This window comes from Schistocerca gregaria, chromosome 9 (assembly GCF_023897955.1).
Source record: "Schistocerca gregaria isolate iqSchGreg1 chromosome 9, iqSchGreg1.2, whole genome shotgun sequence".
Classification (NCBI taxonomy): domain Eukaryota; kingdom Metazoa; phylum Arthropoda; class Insecta; order Orthoptera; family Acrididae; genus Schistocerca; species Schistocerca gregaria.
The window spans coordinates 129,803,536-129,829,337 of record NC_064928.1 but is presented as its reverse complement, the minus strand read 5'-3'; the positions used below and the strand labels follow the sequence as shown (position 1 = coordinate 129,829,337).

General features: G+C 44.8%; 1 protein-coding gene across 1 annotated transcript in view; it reads right to left on the bottom strand.

Annotated features, from left to right (window-relative positions):
* LOC126292201 (uncharacterized) overlaps positions 1 to 25,802 on the bottom strand; it is an 82,745-nt gene that overhangs the window by 16,515 nt on the left and 40,428 nt on the right. Inside the window, exons 4-5 of the mRNA XM_049986055.1 lie at positions 21,188 to 23,104; positions 6,349 to 6,435 (exon numbers count right to left, since the gene is read on the bottom strand). Coding sequence (XP_049842012.1) covers positions 6,349 to 6,435; positions 21,188 to 23,104 — 2,004 coding nt within the window. The remainder of the gene's footprint in view (positions 1 to 6,348; positions 6,436 to 21,187; positions 23,105 to 25,802) is intronic.

The following is a 25,802-nucleotide window of genomic DNA, read 5'->3' as shown; positions in this document are numbered from 1 at the left end:
TGCAATATGAAATATTGCGCAATATGATCACCAGTTTATGGGCCACTTGAGGTACGTTTCACATGTAGCGTAGATGATCTAAAGAGAGATTCCATTGACTAATTATGTGATTGTCTTAGAGTAATAGTATTAATTCAGTTAAGGACTTGGTGCGTCAAGATTGATTCTTAGATCCACAGTAAAGCAGTAGGTATTTCTAGGCAACCAGCGAGTACTCATGATCATATGTACTTCTTCTTCGACACTCTGGAGTCATTCATTGTGAGCTAAGAAGGGTTTCACTTACTGGCTAAGACAGTGCATTTTTTCAGTGGATGGCTTTAGTCGTATAGAAAAAGTGGCTCTTGTCGTATCGGGATACGTGACTGAATGCGAGTTCATTTTATCAGATACACATTTTTTTCGAATGCGCCCTCCCCAGCTGACATGGCCCTTCACTGCCCCAAAAATTTTGCCTACTATATTCCTGATGAATATTCTTGAATCCCAATTTTCACATGTATATGTTGACTATAAATGATTTATAGACGCCAGTTTTTGTTTTCCTATACAGGTTGTTACAAAAAGGTACGGCCAAACTTTCGGGAAACATTCCTCACACACAAAGAAAGAAAATATGTTATGTGGACATGTGTCCAAAAACGCTTACTTTCCATGTTAAAGCTCATTTTATTACTTCTCTTCAAAATCACATTAATCATGGAATGGAAACTTACAGCAACAGAACGTACCAGCGTAACTTGAAACACTTTGTTACCGGAAATGTACAAAATGTCCTCCGTTAGCGAGGATGCATGCATCAACCCTCCGTCGCATGGAATCCCAGATGCGCTGATGCAGCCCTGGAGAGTGGCGTATTGTATCACAGCCGTCCACAATACGAGCACGAACTTTCTCTACATTTGGTACCGGGGTTGTGTAGACAAGAGCTTTCAAATGCCCCCATAAATGAAAGTCAAGAGGGTTGAGGTCAGGAGAGCGTGGAGGCCATGGAATTGGTCCGCCTCTACCAATCCATCGGTCACCGAATCTGTTGTTGAGAAGCGTACGAACACTTCAACTGAAATGTGCAGGAGCTCCATCGTGCACGAACCACATGTTGTGTCGTACTTGTAAAGGCACATGTTCTAGCAGCACAGGTAGAGTATCCCGTATGAAATCATGATAACGTGCTCCATTGAGCGTAGGTGGAAGAAACTAAAATGAGCTCTAACACGGAAATTAAGCGTTTCCGGACACATGTCCACATAACATCTTTTCTTTATTTGTGTGTGAGGAATGTTTTCTGAAAGTTTGGCCGTACCTTTTTGTAACACCCTGTATATACATTTGCTCTTTAGGATACCACACCCGGCATAAAATATTTCATGTACGTTTTCCATCCTAATTTTACGTTGTGGGCTTCATTTACGATTCCTCCATCTCAAATATTAAATTTCATTAATTTCTTCAACTGTTTCGGTTTGGACGTTAATAATTCTTATTATCTTTGATAGTATAAGTGAGCACAGACTAATTTGTCTTCTTGCTGATATTGTTGAAGGTAAAGCTAAGAAACTGACATTTGGATCTTCGGTAACACTTGAACATTTTAAGTGTCAAATTCCTTAAAACAACATAAATACAAGGGGAAGTCCGAAAGCAAAGAGATTTTTGAGTAAAAGAAGCCGGCCGCTCTGGTCGAGAGTCTCTAGGCGCGCAGTCCCGAGCTGCGCGACTGCTACGGTCGCAGGTTCGAATCCTGCCAAGGGCATGGATGTGTGTGATGTCCTTGGGTTAGTTAGGTTTAAGTAGTTCTCAAGTGCTAGGTAACTGATGAGAAAAACAAAATATTCTGATGACAGAAACACACATTTTTCTACATAACCTCCCTGGACTTCAACACACGTTGTCTAACGTTTCACAAGTTTTTTGATTCCGTCGGAAATAAGCTTCCTGGTTGCGCCTGTAAACAATTTTGCACCACATCATTGACTTCCACATCGGTTTGAGAATCTTCTTTCTCTGAGCGCTTCCTTCACTGGTCCAAACATGGAAACCAGTTGGAGCCAGGCCTCGACGGTATGGCGGGTGTTCCAGCAGTTCGAATCCCAACTTCTTAACTGCTCCAGCCGTCCGTTTCGAAGAATGTGGCCAAGCGTTTTCCTGCTGCAGGGTAACAACTTTTCGTAGTTTTCCGCGACGTTTGGATCTGATTCCAAGTTTCAGTTTAGTTCGCAACACATCACAGTAGCACTCACTGTTCACAGCTTCGCGTCTTGGGGTGAACTGAACGGATACAACACCTTCCATGTCGCACAACATTATTAGCATAATCTTACCAGGTAAAGGCTGACGTTTAAATTTCTTAACCTCTGGTGATGATGGGGGTTTCCAAACCATGCTCGCGCCCTTACTTCCCAGTTCGTTATGCGGCGTCCACGTTTCGTCTACCGTAACGATTTGCTGTAAAAATCAATCTCCCTCGCGATGATAACGAGTCAAATTTTTACAAGAGTTGGCTATCCTTTTTGTCTTACACTGCGCTGCAAGTTCGTCGGAACCCATCTTGCACATACTTTACGAAAGTTTAGCCTGTCGTATAAGACGGAATGTGTATAACCATGGCTGCGTTTTCCATCACCACACCCTCAACGACTTCCAAATTGTCCACAGTTGTTGACATCTACATCTACATCTACATCCATACTCCGCAAGCCACCTGACGGTGTGTGGCGGAGGGTACCTTGAGTACCTCTATCGGTTCTCCCTTCTATTCCAGTCTCGTATTGTTCGTGGAAAGAAGGATTGTCGGTATGCTTCTGTGTGGGCTCTAATCTCTCTGATTTTATCCTCATGGTCTCTCCGCGAGATATACGTAGGAGGGAGCAATGTACTGCTTGACTCCTCGGTGAAGGTATGTTCTCGAAACTTTAACAAAAGCCCGTACCGAGCTACTGAGCGTCTCTCCTGCAGTGTCTTCCACTGTAGTTTATCTATCATCTCCGTAACGCTTTCGCGATTACTAAATGATCATGTAACGAAGCGCGCTGCTCTCCGTTGGATCTTCTCTATCTCTTCTATCAACCGTATCTGGTACGGGTCCCACACTGTTGGGCAGTATTCAAGCAGTGGGCGAACAAGCGTACTGTAACCTACTTCCTTTGTTTTCGGATTGTATTTCCTTAGGATTCTTCCAATGAATCTAAGTCTGGCATCTGCTTTACCGACGATCAACTTTATATGATTATTCCATTTTAAATCACTCCTAATGCGTACTCCCAGATAATTTATGGAATTGACTGCTTACAGTTGCTGACCTGCTATTTTCTAGTTAAATGATAAGGGAACTATCTTTCTATGTATTAGTAGCACATTACACTTGTCTACATTGAGATTCAATTGCCATTCCCTGCACCATGCGTCTATTCGCTGCAGATCCTCCTGCATTACAGTACAATTTTCCATTGTTACAACCTCTCGATACGCCACAGCATCATCTGCAAAAAGCCTCAGTGAACTAGTGATGTCATCCACAAGGTCATTTATGTATATTGTGAATAGCAACGGTCCTACGACACTCCCCTGCAGCACACCTGAAATCACTCTTACTTCGGAAGACTTCTCTCCATTGAGAATGACATGCTGCCTTCTGTTATCTAGGAACTCTTCAATCCAATCACACAATTGGTCTGATAGTCCATATGCTCTTACTTTGTTCATTAAACGACTGTGGGGAACTGTATCGAACACCTTGCGGAAGTCAAGAAACACGGCATCTACCTGTGAAGCCGTGTCTATGGCTCTCTGAGCCTTGTGGACGAATAGCGCGAGCTGGGTTTCACACGACCGTCTTTTTCGAAACCCATGCTGATTCCTACAAAGTAGATTTCTAGTCTCCAGAAAAGTCATTATACTCGAACATAATACGTGTTCCAAAATTCTACAACTGATCGACGTTAGAGATATAGGTCTATAGTTCTGCACATCTGTTCGACGTCCCTTCTTGCAAACGGGGATGACCTGTGCCCTTTTCCAATCCTTTGAAACGCTACGCTCTTCTAGAGACCTACGGTACACCGCTGCAAGAAGAGAGGCAAGTTCCTTCGCGTACTCTGTGTAAAATCGAACTAGTATCCCATCAGGTCCAGCGACCTTTCCTTTTTTGAGCGATTTTAATTGTTTCTCTATCCCTCTGTCGTCTATTTCGATATCTACCATTTTGTCATATGTGCGACAATCTAGAGAAGGAACTACAGTGCAGTCTTCCTCTGTGAAACAGCTTTGGAAAAAGACATTTAGTATTTCGGCCTTTAGTCTGTCATACTCTGTTTCAGTACCATTTTGGTCACAGTGTCTGGACATTTTGTTTTGAGCCACCTACCGCTTTGACATAAGACCAAAATTTCTTAGGATTTTCTGCCAAGTCAGTACATAGAACTTTACTTTCGAATTCATTGAACGCCTCTCGCATAGCCCTCCTCACACTACATTTCGCTTGGCGTAATTTTTGTTTGTCTGCAAGGCTTTGGCTATGTTTATGTTTGCTGTGAAGTTCCCTTTGCTTCCGCAGCAGTTTCCTAACTCGGTTGTTGTACCACGGTGGCTCTCTTCCATCTCTTACGATCTTGCTTGGCACATAGATTACCTGCCCGATCTTTCCTCGCCATTCCTTGTTTCAAGCGCTCTGTTCAATCGTAGATCTTGCTACGCTATAAATAGCTGTCACCGCACTGCACTTGCATTCGACGAATAATTTTCACAGGTTTAACGTCTTCTGCAAACAAAGAGCGAAAGACTGCCCTTATTTCCTCCTTGGTGCAGATCGACAATGGAGCTGCCATGTTCCACGGTCTGCAACAATACACAACTAGCGCGAGAATAAGACTGGCACGTTGTGTAGAACTGTTCCAGACGACATACTTCAGCCCTGGATACTAGCAGTGTTACGAAGTCCTTCGGTGGCAAACTGCAAAAGTCCCTTTACTTTTTGACTCCTGCTCGTTGTTGCCGAAAGACTCACAGTGAAGCGCCAAAGAAACTGGTATAGGCATGCGTAATCAAATACAGCGATTTGTAAACAGGCAGTATATGGCGCTCCAGTCGGCAACCCCTATATAAGACAACAAGGGTCTGGCGCCGTTGTTAGATCGGTTACTGCCGCTAAACTGGCAAGATATCAAAATTTAAGTGAGATTGAACGTGGTCTTATAGTCAGTGCACTAGGGATGATACATAGCATGCCCGAGGTAGCGATGAAGTGGGGATTTTCCCGTACGACCATTTCACGAATGGACCTCGAAATCAGGATCCGGTAAAACACCAAATCTCCGACATCGCTCGGTCGGAATAAGATCCTGCAAGAACGGGACCAACGACAGAGGAGAATCGTTCAATGTGACAGAAGTGCAACCCTTCCGCAAATTGTTGCAGATTTAAATCCTGGGCCATCAACAAGCGTCAGTGTGCGAACCACTCAACGAAACACCATCGATATGGGCTTTCGGAGCCGAAGGCTCACTCGTGTACCCTTGATGACTGCACGACACAAAGATTTGCGCCTTGCCTGGGCCCCTCGATACCAACATTGGACTGTTAATGACTGGAAACATGTTGCCTGGTCGGACAAGTCTCGTTTTAAATTGTATCAAGCGGATGGACGTGTACGGGTATGGAGACAACCTCATGAATCCATGTGGAGGCTCTGTATTGGTGTGAGGTGTGTGCAGTTGTATTGATATGGGACCCCTGATACGTCTAGATACGCCTATGACATATAAGATGTACGTAAGCATCCTGTTTGATCACCAGCATCCACGCATGTCCATTGTGCATTCCGGCGGACTTGGGCAATTCCAGCAGGACAATGCGACACCCCACACCTCCAGAATTGCTACACAATGGCTTTAGAAACACTCGTCTGAGTTTAAACACTTCCGCTGGCCACCAGACTCCCCAGACATGAACGTTATTGACCATTTCTGGGGTGCCTTGCAACGTGTTGTACTTTTACGGCTTTACGAACAGCCCTGCAGGATTGATGGTGTCAGTTACCTCCATGGCACGTCGTGTTGTGGAACTTCTGTGCGCTCGTTGGGGCAGTACACGATATTACGCGGGTGCACCAGTTTCTTCAGCGCATTTTCTAAAGGAAATCTTACAGTTCTACTCAAACCAAATATTTAAATTTGCAATAGGCGTGAACCACTGAAAAATCGAATTACAGTATCATAGTGTAATAACGCAATCAGAACACCTCTATCAACGAGTAACCAAATATGTTCAGTCAGAAAAATTCCACAGACCTTAATGTGACACCTCCGTCATAGATAAAGCATCAGTTGTTATAAAAAAAATCATCATACTTACCCATACGTGTCCTTGCTCCCAGGACTTTTCGGCGATGAGATTGAGACACTGTCTTGGGATATCTTCATACATCAGGTTTACAGCAAACTGAAACGTGAGACTATGTCAGCAGGGTTTCTATTTTTAATGATCTTACTTGTGATAAAACAAAACAGTAATCACTAAGAAGTTATTGTGTTTTTCGATATGGCTACATTTTGTGCCACAATGAAAATACTCTTTCGGTCCCAATCTTGTCACAAAGCACTCTTGAACTATTAGCGTCGGGCGCGTTTGTACGGTAAACATCGTAGAGTTCTGGATAGTAAAGTGACCAGTGCGATTTTTTACATTAACTGCAGCAGCGCAGATACATCTAAAATGATGCAAAATATTCACATGGTAACCCTGTCAAAGTGTGTGTACTGTTCCATAGCTCTGTGTTTTAATCACTTCACTCAAATTCCACATTTGCACTTCGATAATGAATAAAGGGAGCACCTACAGAAACACATCACCTTCTGTTTTGGGAAACATGAGTATATAAGCAAGTGGTAACATACAATGTTTCGAGCAAATGCTGGGCTTTTTGCCAAGTAATAACTCATTTATGACTCTTTTGAATCTGATGGATATAATAGTTATCCATTACACTGTAGTGTCACTGTAGTGTGTATTGTGTATTGAACAAGGGACCTAGAAACGACGGAGAGGCTTAGTCTCGCTGTAGCTCTCAGTGGTTTACAACCCCACAACAGGCCACAGCAGTCCACCCACCCAACCGCCGCCCCACACCGAACCCAGGGTTATTGTGCGGTTCGACCCCCAGTGGATCCCTCATGGGAACGTCTCATACTAGGCGAGTGTACCCCAGATGTTTGCGTGGTAGGGTAATCATGGTGTCCGCATACGTGGAGACAGTGTTTGTGCAGCAATCACCCAAGTAGTGTAACTGAGGCGGAATAAGGGGAACCAGCCCGCATTCGCCGAGGCAGATGGAAAACTGCCTAAAAACCACGCACAGACTGGCCGGCACACCGTACCTCGACCTTTATCCGCCGCTCGGATTTGTGGCAGGGACCGGCACGCCTTCCTGCTCGGGAAACAGCGCGTTAGACCGCGCTGCTAGCCGGGTGGGCCAGCTACATGTGCTTCTGTAGTCTCTACGAACATTAAGAGAAGTTTGTGGCACAACTTGACTAGAAGAAGGGATCGGTTAGTAAGGCATATTCTGAGGCATCAAGGGATCACCAATTTAGTATTGGAGGGTAGCGTGGATGGTAAAAATCGTAGAGGGAGATCGAAAGATGAATACACTGATTCAGGAGGTGTATGGAGATGTTTCTGTCGATCGCAGTACAGTTTGTCGGTGGGCGAGCAGGTTACGTGATGAAAGCGGGCACGGCAATATTGAGGGTTGTCCTCACAGTGGCAGGCCTCGTACTGCACACACTCCAGACAATGTGCAGAGAGTTAACGAATTGGTGACTGCTGACAGACGCATCACAGTGAACGAATTGTTACGCTGCGTTGGGATAGCGGAAGGAAATGTTTGCAGAATACTGGAAGTGTAGGCGTTAAAAAAGATTCGTGCCAAGTGGGTTCCCAGGATTTTGATAATGGCTCACAAAGAAACAAGAAAAATGACACGCAGCGAACTTTTGGAAGAGTACGAGAATGCTGGAGATGAATTTCTTGGAAGAATTGTGACAGGTGATGAAACATGGCTCCATCATTTTTCACCAGAGACGAAGAGGCAATCAATGGAGTGGCACCATGCAAATTCGCCCAAGGAAAAAAAAAAAATTCAAAACCTCACCCTCTGCTGGAAAAGTTACGGCTACGGTGTTTCTCGATTTCGAAGGACTCTTGCTTGTGGATATCGTGCCAAGTGGAACCACCGTAAATTCTTATGCATATGTGACAACACTGAAGAAACCTCAAGCTCTACTAAGTCGTGTTCGACCACATCGGCAAAAGCAAGATGTTTTGCTGTTGCACGACAATGCACGGCCACATGTCAGTCAAAAAACTATGGAAGCGATCACAAAACTCGGATGAACAACACTGAAACACCCGCCTTATAGTCCTGACCTGGCTCCATGTGACTATCATCTCTTTAGGAAACTGAAAGACTCTCTTCGTGGAACAAGATTTGAAGATGATGACTCCCTAATGCAGACTGCCAAACAGTGGCTCCAACAGGTTGGTCCAGAATTTTACCGTGCGGGTATACAGGCGCTGTTTCCAAGATGGCGTAAGGTCGTTGAGAGGGATGGAAATCATGTGGAGAAATGAAAATATTGTTAGTAAAGGATGTATCTACACTCTGTAAAACTTTCAAACACGTAGAGTAAAAGATGGATTTAAAAAAATAGTGTGCATTTCTTTTTGAATGACCATCGTAATATACACGAATAAAGCACTAGACTACTCCAGGGCACGTAAAATTCCATTTTAAATTCATTCCGTTTGTAACATGAAACAAACCTACGTCCCTCGTCTACGTTGGCCATCGCGAGAGACACTTGATGAGCAGTATTTGTCTGGGCTCACTCTGGCTATACCTGACAAAAACTAAACTTCAAATAGCTGTCGCAACAAGACAGAAATAGCGCCTGCTGAACCATGGGAGAGACATCCAATATGCGGGGTGTAAACGGTATAAGCTGCCAAAAAATCATAGCAGTAGATCACAAGTAATTAATTCAAAAGTCTAGTAACATGATTGTCCCTTTCCTGCGGTTTTCCCAGGTCACTGTTTTTGGACATGTTGACATTGGACAGCGCACCCGGATTAGATGTGACTTGTGGAAACATTACACACAGAGGTCCGCCTGCTTAGTTGGGTCGTAACGTGCCTGCCTCCCATGTAGCGGGCCCGGGTTCGATTCCCGGGCTTAGTTGGAGACTTTTCTCCGCTCCTCACCATCGTTTCATCCTCATCACCGGCACACAAGTTGCCAAACGTGGCGTCGACTGACATAAGGCTTGCACTTCGCGGCTGAACTTTCCAGGTTGGGGCCTCCCGGCCAACAATGCCTTACTATCATTTCATTTTTTCTTTATGCACAACAGACTGGGAGAATTCATTACACAGGATCAAACCTTTACGAGATTGCCTGCTCTACCCCTTCCTCCAACACAGCCGCACTTAGGTACGCAACGGTTCGTGCGAAAGAGCGTGCACACCTTCTAGCAGTAATTTATCGTAGATCGCTTGAGCCACGACAGGTTCGTGACGACAGGAAAAAAACGCCGGTTATTCCCGTTTTTAAGAAAGGCCGTAAGACAGATCCACATGATTATAGACCTATATCGCTGACGTCAGTTAGTTGTAAAATTAGGGAACATGTTTTATGCTCAAGAATTATGATGTTTTTGCAAGATGAACATCTCCTCTATAAAAATGAAAATGGATTCCCGCAAACAGAGACCCTGCGAAACTAAGCTCGCTCTGTTCCTCCATGAGATCCACAGCGCAGTGGACAACGGCGCTCAGGTCGATGCCTTGTTCCTTGATTCCAGTAAGGCATTTGACACCGTCCCGCATTGCTGTTTAATGAAAAAAATACGAGCTTACGAAGTATCGGAGCAGACCTGCGACTGGATTCAAGACTTTCTTGCAAATAGAACTCAACTCGTCGCTCTTAACTGAATTAAATCGACAGATGTAAAGGTAATATCCGCATTACCACAGGGGGGTGTAATAGGACCGTTGATGTTTACAATACACAGGGTGTTACAAAAGGTACGGCCAAACTTTCAGGAAACATTCCTCACACACAAATAAAGAAAAGATGTCATGTGGACATGTGTCCGGAAACGCTTAATTTCCATGTTAGAGCTCACTTTAGTTTCGTCAGTATGTACTGTACTTCCTCGATTCACCGCCAGTTGGCCCAATTGAAGGAAGGTAATGTTAACTTCGATGCATATGTTGACATGCGACTCATTGTTCTACAGTACTAGCATCAAGCACATCAGTATGTAGCATCAACAGGATAGTGTTCATCACGAACGTGGTTTTGCAGTCAGTGCAATGTTTACAAATGCGGAGTTGGCAGATGCCTATTTGATGTATGGATTAGCACGGGGCAATAGCCGTGGCGCGGTACGTTTGTATCGATACAGATTTCCAGAACGAAGGTGTTCCGACAGGAAGACGTTCGAAGCAATTCATCGGCGTCTTAGGGAGCACGTAACATTCCAGTCTATGACTCGCGACTGGGGAACACCTAGAACGACGAGGACTCCTGAAAAGGACGAGGCAATTCTTCTTGCAGTTGACGATAACCCTAAAGTCAGCGTCAGAGAAGTTGCCGCTGTACAAGGTAACGTTGACCACGTCACTGTATGGAGAGTGCTACGGGAGAACAAGTTGTTTCCGTACCATGTACAGCGTGTGCAGGCACTATCAGCAGCTGATTGGCCTCCACGGGTACACTTCTGCGAGTGGTTCATCCAACAATGTGTCAATCCTCATTTTAGTGCAAATGTTCTCTTTACGGATGAGGCTTCATTACAACATGATCATATTGTAAATTTTCACAATCAACATGTGTGGGCTGACGAGAATCACGGAATTGTGCAATCACGTCATCAACACAGATTTTCTGTGAAAGTTTGGGCAGGCATTGTAGGTGATGTCTTGATTGGGTCCCATGTTCTTCCACCTACGCTCAATGGAGCACGTTGTCATGATTTCATACGGGATAATCTACCTGTGCTGCTAGAACATGTGCCTTTACAAGTACGACACAACATGTGGTTCATGCACGATGGAGCTCCTGCACATTTCAGTCGAAGTGTTCGTACGCTTCTCAACAACAGATTCGGTGACCGATGGACAGGTAGAGGCGGACCAATTCCATGACTTCAATCCTCTTGACTTTCATTTATGGTGGCATTTGAAAGCTCTTGTCTACGCAACCCCGGTACCAAATGTAGAGACTCTTCGTGCTCGTATTGTGGACGGCTGTGATACAATACGCCATTCTCCAGGGCTGCATCAGCGCATCAGGGATTCCATGCGACGGAGGGTGGATGCATGTATCCTCGCTAACGGAGGACATTTGAACATTTCCTGTAAGAATGTGTTTGAAGTCACGCTGGTACGTCCTGTTGCTGTGTGTTTCCATTCCATGATTAATGTGATTTGAATATAAGTAATAAAATGAGCTCTAACATGGAAAGTAAGCGTTTCCGGACACATGTCCACATAACATATTTTCTTTTTTTGTGTGTGAAGAATGTATCCTGAAAGTTTGGCCGTACCTTTTTGTAACACCCTGTATGTAAATGATCTAGTAGAAAGCGTCGGCTGCTGTTTAAGGCTATTCGTAGATGATGCAGTTGTCTATACCAAAGTAGCATAGCCAGAAGACAGTAAGAATTTGCAGAACGACCTGCAAAGAATTGATGAATGGTGCAGGTTGTGGCTGTTGACCCTGTACGTAAATGTAACATACTGTGCATACGTAGGAAAAGCAATCCACTACTGTACAGCTACACTATTGATGATGAACTGCTGGGGACAGCGTTTGCCGTAAACTATCCAAAGCGACATTAAGTGGAACGACCAGATAAAACATATAGTGGGAAAAGCAGACACCAGACTCAAATTCATAGGAAGAATCTTAAGGAAATGTAACTCATCCGTGAAAGAAGTGGCTTATAAGGCGCTTTTTCGCCCGAGTATCATTCTGGGAGTATCTGTCTGGGACCCATATCATGGAGGGCTGATAGAGGAGATACAGAAGATCCAACGAACAACGGCATGTTTCATCACGGGATCGTTTAGCTGGCGAGAGAGCGTTACGGAGATGCTAAGCAAACTCCACTGGCAGACGTTACAAGAGAGGCGTTGTGCATCACGGAGAGATTTACTATTGAAATTTCGGGACAGCACTTTGCAGGAGGAGTAGGACAACATATTACTTCCCCTTGCATACACGTCGCGCATTGACCACGAGGAGGTAGTTCGAGAAATTAGAGACAATACAGAGGCTTATCGACAATCATTCTTCCTTCCCCCGCACTATTAGCGAGTGGTACAGTGTTGGAGGGATCAGATAGTGGTACCGAAAGCACTTTCTGCCACACACTATTAAGTGGCTCGCGGAGTATGACGTGGGTGGAGATTTTCCGCTGCGGATATTGAAATCTCGAGCGTGAGTCGCAAACACGTAGACAACGACGGCCTGCGTGGTTGAGTCACTGCAATGCTCCAATCCTGGGCAGTCGTCATGTTATCTTTGCTGACGTTATTTCAGCTCTGTTAAGGGGGGAAACCACATTAGTAGGTTAAAAATATACGATTTTTTTTTAAATTGCATAAATTGGTAGGTTAACTATCCAAGAATACCTGTCAAAATTTCAAAGCGAAATTCACATTTGTTTAGATTTAATGATCATAGAACCGAGTGCACATCGGGTACAGAAGGAAATTCTTCGAATATATTAAGATTTAGCAAGGGATGAATTACTGGAGAGATGTTTAGTTGGCCACACACAAACTGCGAATGAAAGTTTTAATTCCACCTCCTAAACACTTGCACTCCGGACTGAAAGTCGCTGAATTGGCATCGTATTTAGCAGCGGGCTTATTTAATGAAGGAAATTCATCCATTCTGATGGCGATGAACGAGGCAGGAATTGTAGTAGGCACACGAAGCTTCAGTTATGCCGAACAAATGGATAGCCAGCGCGTGAGCCGGCAGAAGCGACGTAGTTAGCTGGAATCGAAGGAAGGTCGGAAAGCTCGAAAGCACTGCTGCAGGTGCAAAACGAAGCCTATGACGAAGACGAAGGATTGGTATATGATGCTGGACTCGCCGATTAATCGATAAGCATTTTACGCTATTGTTAACTTCTTTGAATTTCTAGTTTCCGCGAATTTATTTTTCAAACCCGTTTATCTCGAAATGACGTTTTTCACATTTGCGTGCAGCCTAACTCAAAATGTATAGAACGCATCATCATGAAAATAGATAGTATGATTCTTAACAAAATTACGAATTATATGAACTCAATCTGAGACGATATCATGATTTTAAGGGTATTTTTATTTGTATAATTAGAAAAAATATAGTGAAAATCTAAGTAAATTGTTCCTACACCTGCAAAATGGTTTTTTATTTTTGGCTGAAAGTATTGAAAAAATCCGCAAAAACTGTTCGAAATATGAATGAAATGATGTCAAAATTTGATTAAATTCTAATTAATTCTTACCACCCAAAAAAAATCCCAAAAAATCTGTGTCAAACAGCCGGCCTAATGTGGTTTGGGTGGAAGGGAGATTTACTGTCACTGAACCATACAACATTTATTTAATTTATGGCGAGTTAAAAGGTGTTGCGAGGGCAGCTATACGAGATTGTCGAGAACGCTTCCCACCACGAAGAATTCCCGCACGATCGATATTTGTTGGTATGCGCCAAAGGTTTATACCATCATGAATCTCTACTTTTAGTCGATTATTTTGGTTGGTTGGTTGATTTGGGAGATAGAAGCAAACGGTGCTATAGGATTAGGAAAGGGGAAGGAAATCAGCTATGGCCTTCCAAGGAAACCACCCCGGCGATTTAGGTAAATCACTGAAAACCTAAATGAGGATGACCGGATGCGGGTCTGAATCGTCGTCCTCCCGAATGCGAGTCCAGTATGCTAACAACTGCGCCACTTCGCTCGGTCGATTATTTTGCAATTCACTCGTAACACAGTACACCTGTTATCAAACTGCCCGTTGGCTCCTGTCTCTGGTTCTGCGGCCGATGTTTGTTTGATGATTTTTCTGACGTTTCACCAGCTCAAATGGCTGGCATTGTCAGACCTTCATCCTCCATTTCTAGTGGTGGACGGAAACCAACAGACAGTTTGTCAACAAGAGGTCACGAAAACCTTAACAATTTTGCACAGTAGTTATCTTTACTTTTTCATATTTAAGTCTGTACGCGAAACCTATTGTCTGCTCTGATATGCTTTCGTTTTATTATCAAATAAATAATCACAGAATACAACTTACAGTACTTACTTAATTTGTATACATTGAGAGATGCTGTTCTTTACTACTATCCCACGTAGAAGGCAGAGGCCCACAACACAGAGAACGTACGTTGGAGGCTGAGGAACGAATTCCCGACTGCATCCACGAAGATCCTACTCAGGGTATTAGAAGCATCGCCCTCCAAGTGGGTGTATCGCACACCGTCGTTCGTCGCAGTTTGAAAGAGGAGCGTCTGCGGCCTTACCACATTTAACGCGTACAAACGTTGGAAGAGGAATATTTCCCTCCGCAACGACAATTCGCAGTGTGGTTTTTGTTACAAAGCGCGCAGCATGATTTTGTAAACAAAATACCCGTCACAGATGAATCGTGTTTCACACGCGACAGAATAACTAATTTACATAATATGCAGACGTGGAGTGTACACATTCCACACCAAGTAATAGCAACACATTTTCAGCACCACTTTTCCGTAAATCAAATTCAAATGGCTCCGAGCACTATGGGGCTTTGTGGTCATCAGTCCCCTAGAACTCAGAACTACTTAAACCTAATTAACCTAAGGACATCACACACATCCATGCCCGAGGCAGGTTTCGAACCTGCGACCGTAGCGGTCACGCGGTTCCATACTGAAGCGCCTAGAACCGCACGGCCACATCGGCCGGCTTTCCGTAAATGTATGAGCGGATAAAGTCGATGCTTAGATTATTGCGCCTTACGTTTTACCTGCACGATAGACTGGCAACCATTACCGAACCTTTCAATAGGAAACATAGGTACCAACTTTATTAGAAAATATTCCGTTAGCTGTACGTTAATGGCACGTGGGGTAGCCACGCGGTTTCAGGCGCCTTGTCAAGGTTCACCCGGCTCTCCCCCGTCGGAGGTTCGAGTCCTCCCTCGAGCACGGGTGTGTGTGTGTGTGTGTGTGTGTGTGTGTGTGTGTGTGTGTGTGTTGTCCTTAGCGTAAGTTAGTTTAATTAGTGTGTAAGCCTAAAGACCGATGACCTCAACAGTTTGGTCCCACAGAACCTTACCACACAAATTTCCAAAAAAATTCCGTACGTCATAACATGTACCCACATGTGAGTGCTGCATCCTACGTTAGTCACAGAGTACGAAGATCTTTGAATAGACGATTTCCAGGACGATGGATAGAACGTTTTCGTCCACATTGATAAACAGCACACAGTCCTGATTTAAACCCACTGGACTTTTACTTTTGGGGCCATATGAAGGAACTTATTCACGCTCAGAAAGTAAATAATGTGGACGAGTGCGACGAACTGGGTGCGCAGTAATGAAGCATTTGCCGAGCCGAATGGGGGGGGGGGGAGGGGGGCTGATGACCTTGCTGTTTAACGACCCTATCATCATCACGAATGGTGGGCATTTTAAACACTTATTTTAATATTTGTGTACAGGAGCAAAGTAATCTCGGTTTCATTTTCATTGTGGTACTGTTGTAGAAAAGGTAAATAATCTGATTTTAATTTTCGTTATAGTATTGTAAAAATCGGAAACGGTTCATTATAATTAATGCATAACAAATTACGTGGTAAATGGTTCATTTTGTACTGAAGGAAACACACTTTATTTTATGTTAGCTTCCCTTTAGTACCACAACTTTCGTTAACGCTGTAAAAGAGGAAACGTCTGTTTGTATTAAATTCATTGTTTGTGTAAAACGAATTACACGTTCTTGACAACCCTATGACTGATTACATTGCTTGTTTCGGCACTACCTAGCCGCCGCGCCGTCTCGTACACATCCAATGTTTACATTTCTCTGGTTCGTCCGTTACCTTTCTCAGTTGAGAATGTAAAGAGAAATGCGTCTACCATCATACCTATAAATATCTATTTTTTAGGAATACAAAAATAAAGAACGTGATTCAACGATATTTCATTAGACTTTTTTGTCAAGCACACCGAGATGTGCCACCTGATTAATTTTTAATAGCTTATACCGTTTACACCTTGTACCGAGTTAACCAAAGTTGTCGCTGATAGGGCGACGTAATACCAGTATAATGATACACACTTTCCCTCCAATGTTACTAACGTCGCAACTACATATCTTTGTAGCATATTATGACGAATCTACTTAAAAAGCTATCCACGTGTCTTAAATTTCTGGTAAGTCTTGTCGAGTCTGCGAGACACAGGCAGAGCTGCAGAGGGTCTGTGTTCTGCTGATCATTCTTCTTTCGTTTCCCTGTCTACAATGAAGCCCGCTTTTTCGGGTTCGGAAAATTTTATTTTATTACGTAACTTCGATCCAGTCATATGCTCTTCCTAACGCCACAGTCGTGAAGGTAGCCTAAGTGGAGGAAGTCGTGCACACCATCTGTGTGTGAAGCCTGTTAAGTCTCTTGTGTGTGTTCTCGTACCTTAACTGTGTGCATATCGTATACTCGGAGGAGCAGTTCGGGGAGCAGCGCAGCATTTGCGCAAACGACCGTGACAGCTGCCTAAAGAGACGCGCATCGACCGCTATTGCGACGCGCATTCGATTCAGGTCGGACTCAACTCCCTGTCCAGCAAAAAAAAAAAAAAAAAAAAAAAAAAAATGGTTCAAATGGCTCTGAGCACTATGGGACTTAACATCTTATGTCATCAGTCCCCTAGAACTTAGGACTACTTAAACCTAACTAAACTAAGGACATCACACAACACCCAGCCATCACGAGGCAGAGAAAATCCCTGACCCCGCCGGGAATCGAACCCGGGAACCCGGGCGGGGGAAGCGAGAACGCTACCGCACGACCACGAGCCTGTCTAGCAGACTAACGCGCTACAGGTTACACTATTTGAGGTGGTCACTTATGGGCAGACTCATTATGTTAATTAATGCCAGAGCACGGTGCTTCATGCTTCTTTTTTCGTGATAACAGTGCAGACGGGTGTCAAGCTGGGTTCGACTTTCAAGTCTGATTTAGTGTAAACTAACAAGGCCTTCGCCTACTGCTAATGATAATGTCTGTTTTCGATGGGATGATTTTATTCACATTGTGACAGTTCTTACTGCGGGATCGCACTTTGTAATAAACATCGTGAATATAAACTGCACTATTATTAAAATTACGTGCGTGATTGCTAATTGTAAAGGTCTAGTAACATTCCACATGCACGTGTTAAGAGAATATTAGCTATGTTTATTATGAGGAGTAGTCAATGAAAACCGGACACCTGCAACGATGGGACATGGAATGGTTCCATTCAAAAGTAATCACCACATGCGTCAAGACATTTATCCCAATGAGAAACAAAACGATCAATTCCAGTTTCGTAGAATGCGTTCGGCTACTGGCGTTTCCACAACCACACCCACTCTTATACTTCCAGAACCTTTACACAACTGAAACCGACGTACATGTACGTCTTTCTTCAGGTCACCAAAGTTGAGAAAATCGCATGGTGAAATATCCAGGCTGTGCAGAGGGATCCCATCCAAATCGCTGGAGCGTAGCCTTCGTCTGATTGGCAGTGTCGGGGGTAGGCATTACAGTGCAACGGGACGATTTTATGCAACCGCATTCCAACAGCCGGCGTTGTGACCGAGCGGTTCTAGGCACTTCAGTCTGGAACCGTGCAGGTTCGAATGCTGCCTCGGGCATGGATGTGTGTGATGTCCTTCGGTTAGTTAGGTTTAAGTAGTTCTAAGTCCTAGGGGACTGATGACCTCAGATGTTAAGTCCCATAGCGCTCAGAGCCATTTGAACCATTTTGAGCATTCCAACAAGCCAAAGGCTAACAGCAATGACGACAGTGGAAACATTCCACATCTACAGCACCAGACAAATCCAAAGCTGTTTGCAGAAGTTCCGCTAAGGTCATGATGTCCTGCTCTTTCAACCGCAGGGCCCCTCTAACGCATCAAGTTGTTACGTTCCCTGGCAGCACACCCACTGTTAATTAACTGAAATGACGTTTAATTGTACTATGTACGCCGCTATGAAGCAATTCGTATGTGCTGTAATTGTTTAACAAAAAATATTATTTAATTTTGTATAAAAGACGTGGGTTATTATTGTAATATTTTCTGTAATAATATGCTCGATGTATTTATGATTGTAACATTTCTATAATCATAATGTAATTACGAAATATGTTAATGTCTGCGATGAAACAATGTAAAATACAGCCACAGAGGAAAATAATGTTGTAAGATTACAAAGAGATATTAATAATCAGCAATAATATAAATACCACTACATAATGTGCATTCTTTGTCGTCTTCTTCGAGAGCTGAGAGAGAGAGAGGAACCTGTGACGTAGCATTATATGCATGAGTAGACTTCTTTTGTCTGTGTCTGTCTTTAGCCACCATTAGAGGAGAAATTATAAAGGTGTGTAATTTTAGTTATTGTTGTGGTCTAAATACATTATAATTTATCAAAAGTGTGTATTACTAATGTAAATTAGCTTGTCCATGTCATCTATAATATTTCTTTAAAGAATTTTCAGCACTTTTAGCGATTATCGTTGGTGTTGTTGGGCTGTGCCGCGACCGAACGATTTGCAGCGGCGGCACATTTAAGAAATTTTTCTGCTATAAAATTAACCATATCCGTAAATCGGGAGCAGGTAAATTTAGCAGTGAATTACGAAATATTTTTCTTTTACAGCGATCCTGAGGCTGACTGAATTTATTACTGGTTTTACATTTGTGCATTCATAGGCGGATAATTAACGTTGAAGTTGTTAATCTGTTGGTTCTTTCAATTTCTAAAGCAAATAACTTAAACGTATAGTGAAGTGTGTTTTGTCAATGATGATTAAACGTTCAGGTAGGCTTGGCAATATTTAACCATTTTATGCTAACAGAGACAGTCTTGTGTTCCATAGCTAACGCCGGGAAAGAATTCAGGAAATATTTAAAAACCCACTGCATTTAGAAAATGTGTGCCAAGGCCGAAATACGTAAAAAAATTTAATTTAAATAATTTTCAAAGTCATAAATGTTATTAATCAATTAGTTTGAATTTATAAGCATGAGAAAGTTACTAAAGTTCACGTAATTTTAAATGTGCTTAATTCTGTCTAAATGAATTTTTATTACCACACGTAAAAAAGGGTTCTACAACAAGTTCGTACTGAAAGAGTAAATAACAAAAATATTTAAAACCATTTCTTCCCCATTTTCATCCATCCATTTTACATAATAAATACTTTTATATATTTTTTTTTCACTAAAATGTTCTCGCGTGTGGTATCACAATTGATCTCCAATTCTCTGAAAGACACTTGCAGAGAACCAGTCCGCCATAAAGTCAAAACGTCCAGGAATTCTGTCAGAGGGATTCATCCTGTTGCACGATAGCGCCCATCCCCACACTGCCAATAGGACGAAGACTACACTTCAATGATTTGATTAGGAAACACTCCAACAGCCTCCGTACAGCCTGGATTTTTCACTGTGCGAGTTTCAAGACTTTGGTGACTTGAAGAAAGACGTGTGGATGTCGGTTTCAGCCAGGCGAGGAAGTACAAGAGTGGGAAATGTTGTGAATCTGTCATTAACTGATCACATTCTATGAAACTGAAATTCATCATCTTGTCTGCCCGCATCTCGTGGTCGAGCAATAGCGTTCTCGCTTCCCATGCCCGGATTCGATTCCCGGCGGGGTCAGGGATTTTCTCTGCCTCGTGATGGCTGGGTGTTGTGTGATGTACTTAGGTTAGTTAGGTTTAAGTAGTTCTAAGTTCTATGGGACTGATGACCATAGATGTTAAGTCCCATAGTGCTCAGAGCCATTCATCATCTTGTCTCGCTATGGGTAATTGTCCTAATGCACGTGATGATTACTTTTGAATGGAACCATTGCACTGTCCCATTGTGGAGGGAGCCAGGTTTTCATTTAGTTGTCCCTCATAATTTCACTCCATTGTGGAGTGTGCACCTGTCTTGGCAAATGAAAACTGCGAGCCAGACTGGGCCTCAAACCTGCAAACTTTGCCTTTTGGAGACAAATACTCTTATGTACTGAGCTACCGAGGCACGACTTCCAAACCACTCTCACTACTACACTTCGTCTCTCCTACTTTCTCGGCTTCACAGAAGACATTCCGCATACCTTGTGGAACTAGTGCTCCTGGAAGAAACGAAGGCAGAACACACTTCGCTGCATAGTGAAAATTCACGTTGGAAACAATCTCCTCAGCTGGAGTGTTGTGTACATAGTTCCGCGAATCAGCGCGTACACAACTTTCCCACTAGAGCGCGCCCTGCTAAGCACAAGAGCGCAGCGCTCGTCCGTCTCCGCACTACGAGATGGCGGTGCCATAGAGACGGACCAAATTCTGCTTCCGCCGGTCCGCGTATTAATATGTAACGCAGCCAATTAGATTGCTGCTAACGTAGAACCTTTTCTCCTCGCGGATCACACTCGCGCAGTGATACCTGAACGCTCGAGGTATTATAACGAGTGTACAGACCGCCGATTAGTCAGTCTGCATTAGTCTGTAGTCAAGTTTCAGTCTGCGCCTAATAAGATTATCATATTCCTGTACATAGCCATGAAGATAAACGTATAGACACTTTGTCAAGTATCAGAGATGTGTGAGAATGAGATTAACGTACCAAGACCAAAGGAACTTCAATTGTAAACAGCATCCAGAATCAAGTTAAGCAATCTCTATGCTTTTTATTATTGTAATAAACATGTGTGAAAATTAATCAAGTTTTGTTTCAAGTTGGTCACCGTCAATCTGCTACTCTAAGCGTGCAAGTGGCACGCCTGAGTCGCTAATAGCATTTGTCTGCAAAGGCCGAGGTTCTGAATAAGGTCCCCAGCCAGCAGTACTGGATTAGTTAGATGTAATGCAAGGTACATCTTAATTTACCTCTAATTCTTCTCGCACCACACAGATGTAGGTGTCATTCTGCAAGCGCCGTTTCACCTCCACAATGTGTTGGTACAGGGCCCGGCATCCGCCCTGCTCGAACGCGGCCTGCAGTTGTACGGGGTCGTGCTGCCCCGCCTTCACGACCCCCAGGTGTCTGAATTCACCTCCCGCCGTCAGCAGCACTTCCACCGCAGACCAGCACTTGCGCTCCCAGGCGTACCTCACCGGCGTCCACCCGAGCAGGCCGTCCTCTGCAGACAGTGTGTCCTCCCCCGCGCGACTGCACAGTCGCCGCAGCAGAGGGAGCGACCCGCGGCCCGCCGCCAGGTGCAGCGCGTTGCGGCCACACGCGTCTGTCTGCCTCCAGCCTGCACCCCCGTCCAGCAGCGCCCTCATCTCGCCCTCGTCGCCACCCGACAGGGCCTCCAGCACCGCCTCCAGCAGTGGCCTGCCCCTCACTGCCCTGCGGTCGAAGGACTCTCGAAAGAAATCCAGTCTCCCGTTGAGGTAGGCCTTACGGTACACCGCCGCACGGCTCCGATCTTCGTATCCGAGGAAGCACCACTTTGCGAGGAAGTGTTCGGCGAACGTCCTGTGCAGGAACTCCGGTTTCCTGTAGGAGAACTCGTACACGATTCCGGCTTTCACGAAGTCTCCCCTATCGGACGGTGACATTGTCGGTACGTCTGCGCTGTGCAACAGAACCGACGCCGCGAGGAGCATCAGCTGTTCTTCGTGCTTCTCCTGCGCCTTCTCGACCTCTCTTCTCTTCCCGGGAGCGGAGAAGTTGTCACCCCATTTTTCCTCGTACAGCCTTCTGAATTTATTTCGGAAGAAAGCTTCGTACAGAGTCACAATGTCGTACGTCTCATCTATTTTCTGCGACAGATTTACAAACATTTCAGCAAACAGAGGGATCCTCAGAAGATTCCTCAAGTTCTTGTCGAGACCACTGACGGCTGGGATGTTTCGCTTCGAGGAGTGGCTCGTGAAGAAATATTCTAGCTCCGATTCACTGAAAGGCTCCAGCGTGTGTGCCGACACTCCCATCTGAGCCTCTAAGAGCTTCACCGGTTCCGGCCTCGTCGTCACCAGGAGCTTTCCCTTGCGTGGAGACAGCACAGGCAGCACCTCGAGGCACTTGTCGACATAGTCGGGGCACACCTCGTCGAAGCCGTCCACGAGACAAACGACTCGCGTGGACTGCAGCAGGCAGTGTCGAAGCAGCGTGTACTCCAGTTCACCTAGAACGCCCTCGTTAAACACTGTCCCCCTCAAGATGTCTCCCGCAGCGCTCACACCGTTCTTACTGTGATCTAAAACTGTGTAAAACTTAAATAGATTAACTCTCAATAGCCAGCAGGAAGGGACCTTCTCTTTTATTTTTTCCGCCACGTGTGACAGCATCTTCGACTTGCCCACTCCGGGCTTCCCCTCCACAATTATTGTGTTGCTGCCGGTACCTCTGACGTGCTCTTTCTCTCGCTCTCGAATCTTCACCAGAGTGGAGAAAAACTCGCCCGTCAACACCCGCTGGTCCACCAGCTTCCTGGGCACGTAGTGCGCGGGCAGTGTTTCCAGCTCCCGGCCCATCCTCAGAGGCTGCGACAGCTGCGCCAGAGCCAGCAAGAGTGCCGGCTCGCCGTCCAGCAGTGACTGGAGGGCGTCGACGTCCGCCACCAGGTCCTGCAGGCGGCATCCGTAGCGGTCCCCGTTCAACGCGACACTGATGTTCAGGAACTCGTTCCAGCTGTCGCCGCTGATGTCGGCTGTGCGGCAAGTGTCGCTGAAGCAGTGCCTGCCCCTCCACGACACAACGACGAGGCGGCGTCGACTTCGGCGTTCACTTTGCATCTCGTTAGTAATCTCATCCAGAATTGCAGAGCTATCTTCAGTCTCATCATCTACAATCACCTGAAGATAGTAGAAATAGATAAGTTAGATACAAATACATTCAAAAATGAAACTTCCTGGCAGATTAAAACTGTGTGCCGGACCGAGACTCGAACTCGGGACCTTTGCCTTTCGCGGGCAAGTGCTCTACCAACTGAGCTACCCAAGCACGACACACGCCCCGTCCTCACAGCTGTACTTTTGCCAGTACCTCGCCTCCTACGTTCCAAACTTAACAGAAGTTCTCCTGCGAACCTTGCAGAACTAGCACTCCTGAAAGAAAGGATATTGCTGAGACATGGCTTAGCCACAGCCTGGGGGATGTTTCCAGAATGAGATTTTCACTCCCGCAGCGGAGTGGGCGCTGATATGAAACTTCCTGGCAGTTTAAAACTGTGTGAAGGTAGGAGGCGAGGTACTGGCAGAAGTAAAGCTGTGAGGACGGGGCGTGAGTCGTGCTTGGGTAGCTCAGTTGGTAGAGCACTTGCGCGCGAAAGGCAAAGGTTCCGAGTTCTAGTCTCGGTCCGGCACACAGTTTCAATCTGCCAGGAAGTTTCATATCAGCGCACACTCCGCTGGAGAGTGAAAATCTAATTCTGGAAACATCCCCCCGGCTGTGGCTAAGCCATGTCTCCGCAATATCCTTTCTCTCAGGAGTGCTCGTTCTGCAAGGTTCGCAAGAGAAGTTCTGTTAAGTTTGGAAGGTAGGAGGCGAGGTACTGGCAGAAGTAAAGCTGTGAGGACAGGCCGTGAGTCGTGCTTGGGTAGCTCTGTTGGATGCCGGCACGGTAGCTCAGAGTATTCGGTCTGAGGGTTAGCTGCTTTCTGTAATAAAAAAAACTGAGTAAATGGATCAATAACGAACTTCAATGGGCGTCAGGGGACGTCCGCCACGAACAATTGCAACGAACTGTAGCAAACAAAATGAGATTTAAAAAAAAGTTGGTAGTGCACTTGCCCGCAAAAGCAAAGGTCCCGAGTTCGAGTGTCGGTCCGGTACACAGTTTTAATCTGCCAAGAAGTTTCATATCAGCGCAAACTCCGCTGCAGAGTGAAAATCTCATTCTCTATATTCAAATATCTTACTTTTAAAATACGGCTTGCATAATTATTTCAGAATTCTCGCATATTGAAATGGTGAACTCAGGAGCGCCGTGGTCCCGTGGTTAGCGTGAGCAGTTGCGGAACGAGAGGTTCTGGGTTTAAGTCTTCCCTCGAGTGAAAAGTTTACTTTCTTTATTTTCGCAAAGTTATGTACTGACCGTTCGTTCATTGACGTTCACTGTAATAGGTTTAGTGACTGTGTTTTGCGACCGCACCGCAAAACCGTGTGATTAGTAGACGAAAGGACGTGCCTCTCCAATGGGAACCGAAAACATTTGATCGCAAGGTCAATATCTGGGGAAGCTGTGGAGTTCTGCAAAACTCGCAACAAAGCTAAAACTGAAACAATGTAATTGATCACTGCAGTAAAAGAGGCCTGTAAGAAGCAGAGGTGACACAACGGGAAAGAAAATTTTGTAGCCGAAAATTCATGGCCACGTAGTCAGCTAGTCGTTAGGTGTTTACTGCCTAATTTTCAGCTTTCCCGTGTTTATCTCCAGATGAGGTGGCCTTTGGAGACATTCAGTAATTTAAGACTGTAGTAATTTTCATTAAGGAATTCAGTGCTATAGATGGAGAGTTTTCTTAAGGAGCTGTAATGTGACAACATTATGAGGACCGGTGAATTACAGACTATACAAGATGGTCAGAAATAATCTGAGAAACTTTTCAGGGTGTTGCAGGGTAAGGTGTGCTGAAAAATTATTGTTATGAAAAAAATTCGATACATTGCGACGTTTCAGAATTAATTAGCATTTAAGTTAGCAATCCTGTGCAAAGCCAAACGACCCGCCAGAGACGGTGTTGCCAAATGTGTTCTTCGTTTCGTTTCCTAAAACCAAACAAGAGAGCGATACAAAATTTGGACATGACGATACTAAGGAACGAACCAGAGCAAATGCTGAGCTATCGCGTGCGCTGTCACCAACAATATGAGAATAACTGACACTAAGCGTATCTGACGTGGTGCATGCATTTCCGCTCAGCGTTCTGGTTGGCTTACTTCAATGCTAATTGACTCGGAAACTACGCGACGTATCCTAGTTTTTTCTTGACAGTTATTTCGGATCGCAACCTACGCTGCAGCACCCTTACAAGCTTTACAGACTGTTCCTGACCGCCTTGCATATGAGTCAAAACATTATGACCATTGACCACAGCGAGATGAACGCCGAATTATGACGCTGCAGTCATACGACAGGGTGAGCAAAGTATACTAGTGCAACAGAGACTAATGGGGAACTATCATATCGACGATACAAACGGCAATTGAGGTAATCCACAGATGTAAGCGACTCTGACAAATAGCATGTTACTATGGCCCAGCATCTGGGAACGTGTATCTCGGAAATAGCGAAACTTGGTAGGCTGTTCGTAACTACATTTATGGAAAATGGTTAAACGGCAAACCACGAGCAGGCGCCAAGCTGACTGACCTCCACCCTTGTCACAAAACGTGGAGGGCAGAGGCTTGATCACCCAGGACAGAAATGATGACAGAGTACAAGGCTTATGCAGGCACAAGTCTTTGGAAGCTCACCATTCAACCACGTTTTTGTACACGGAGCTTCGCAGCACAGGACCCCTATGTGTTATCTGCATCTACACTACTGGC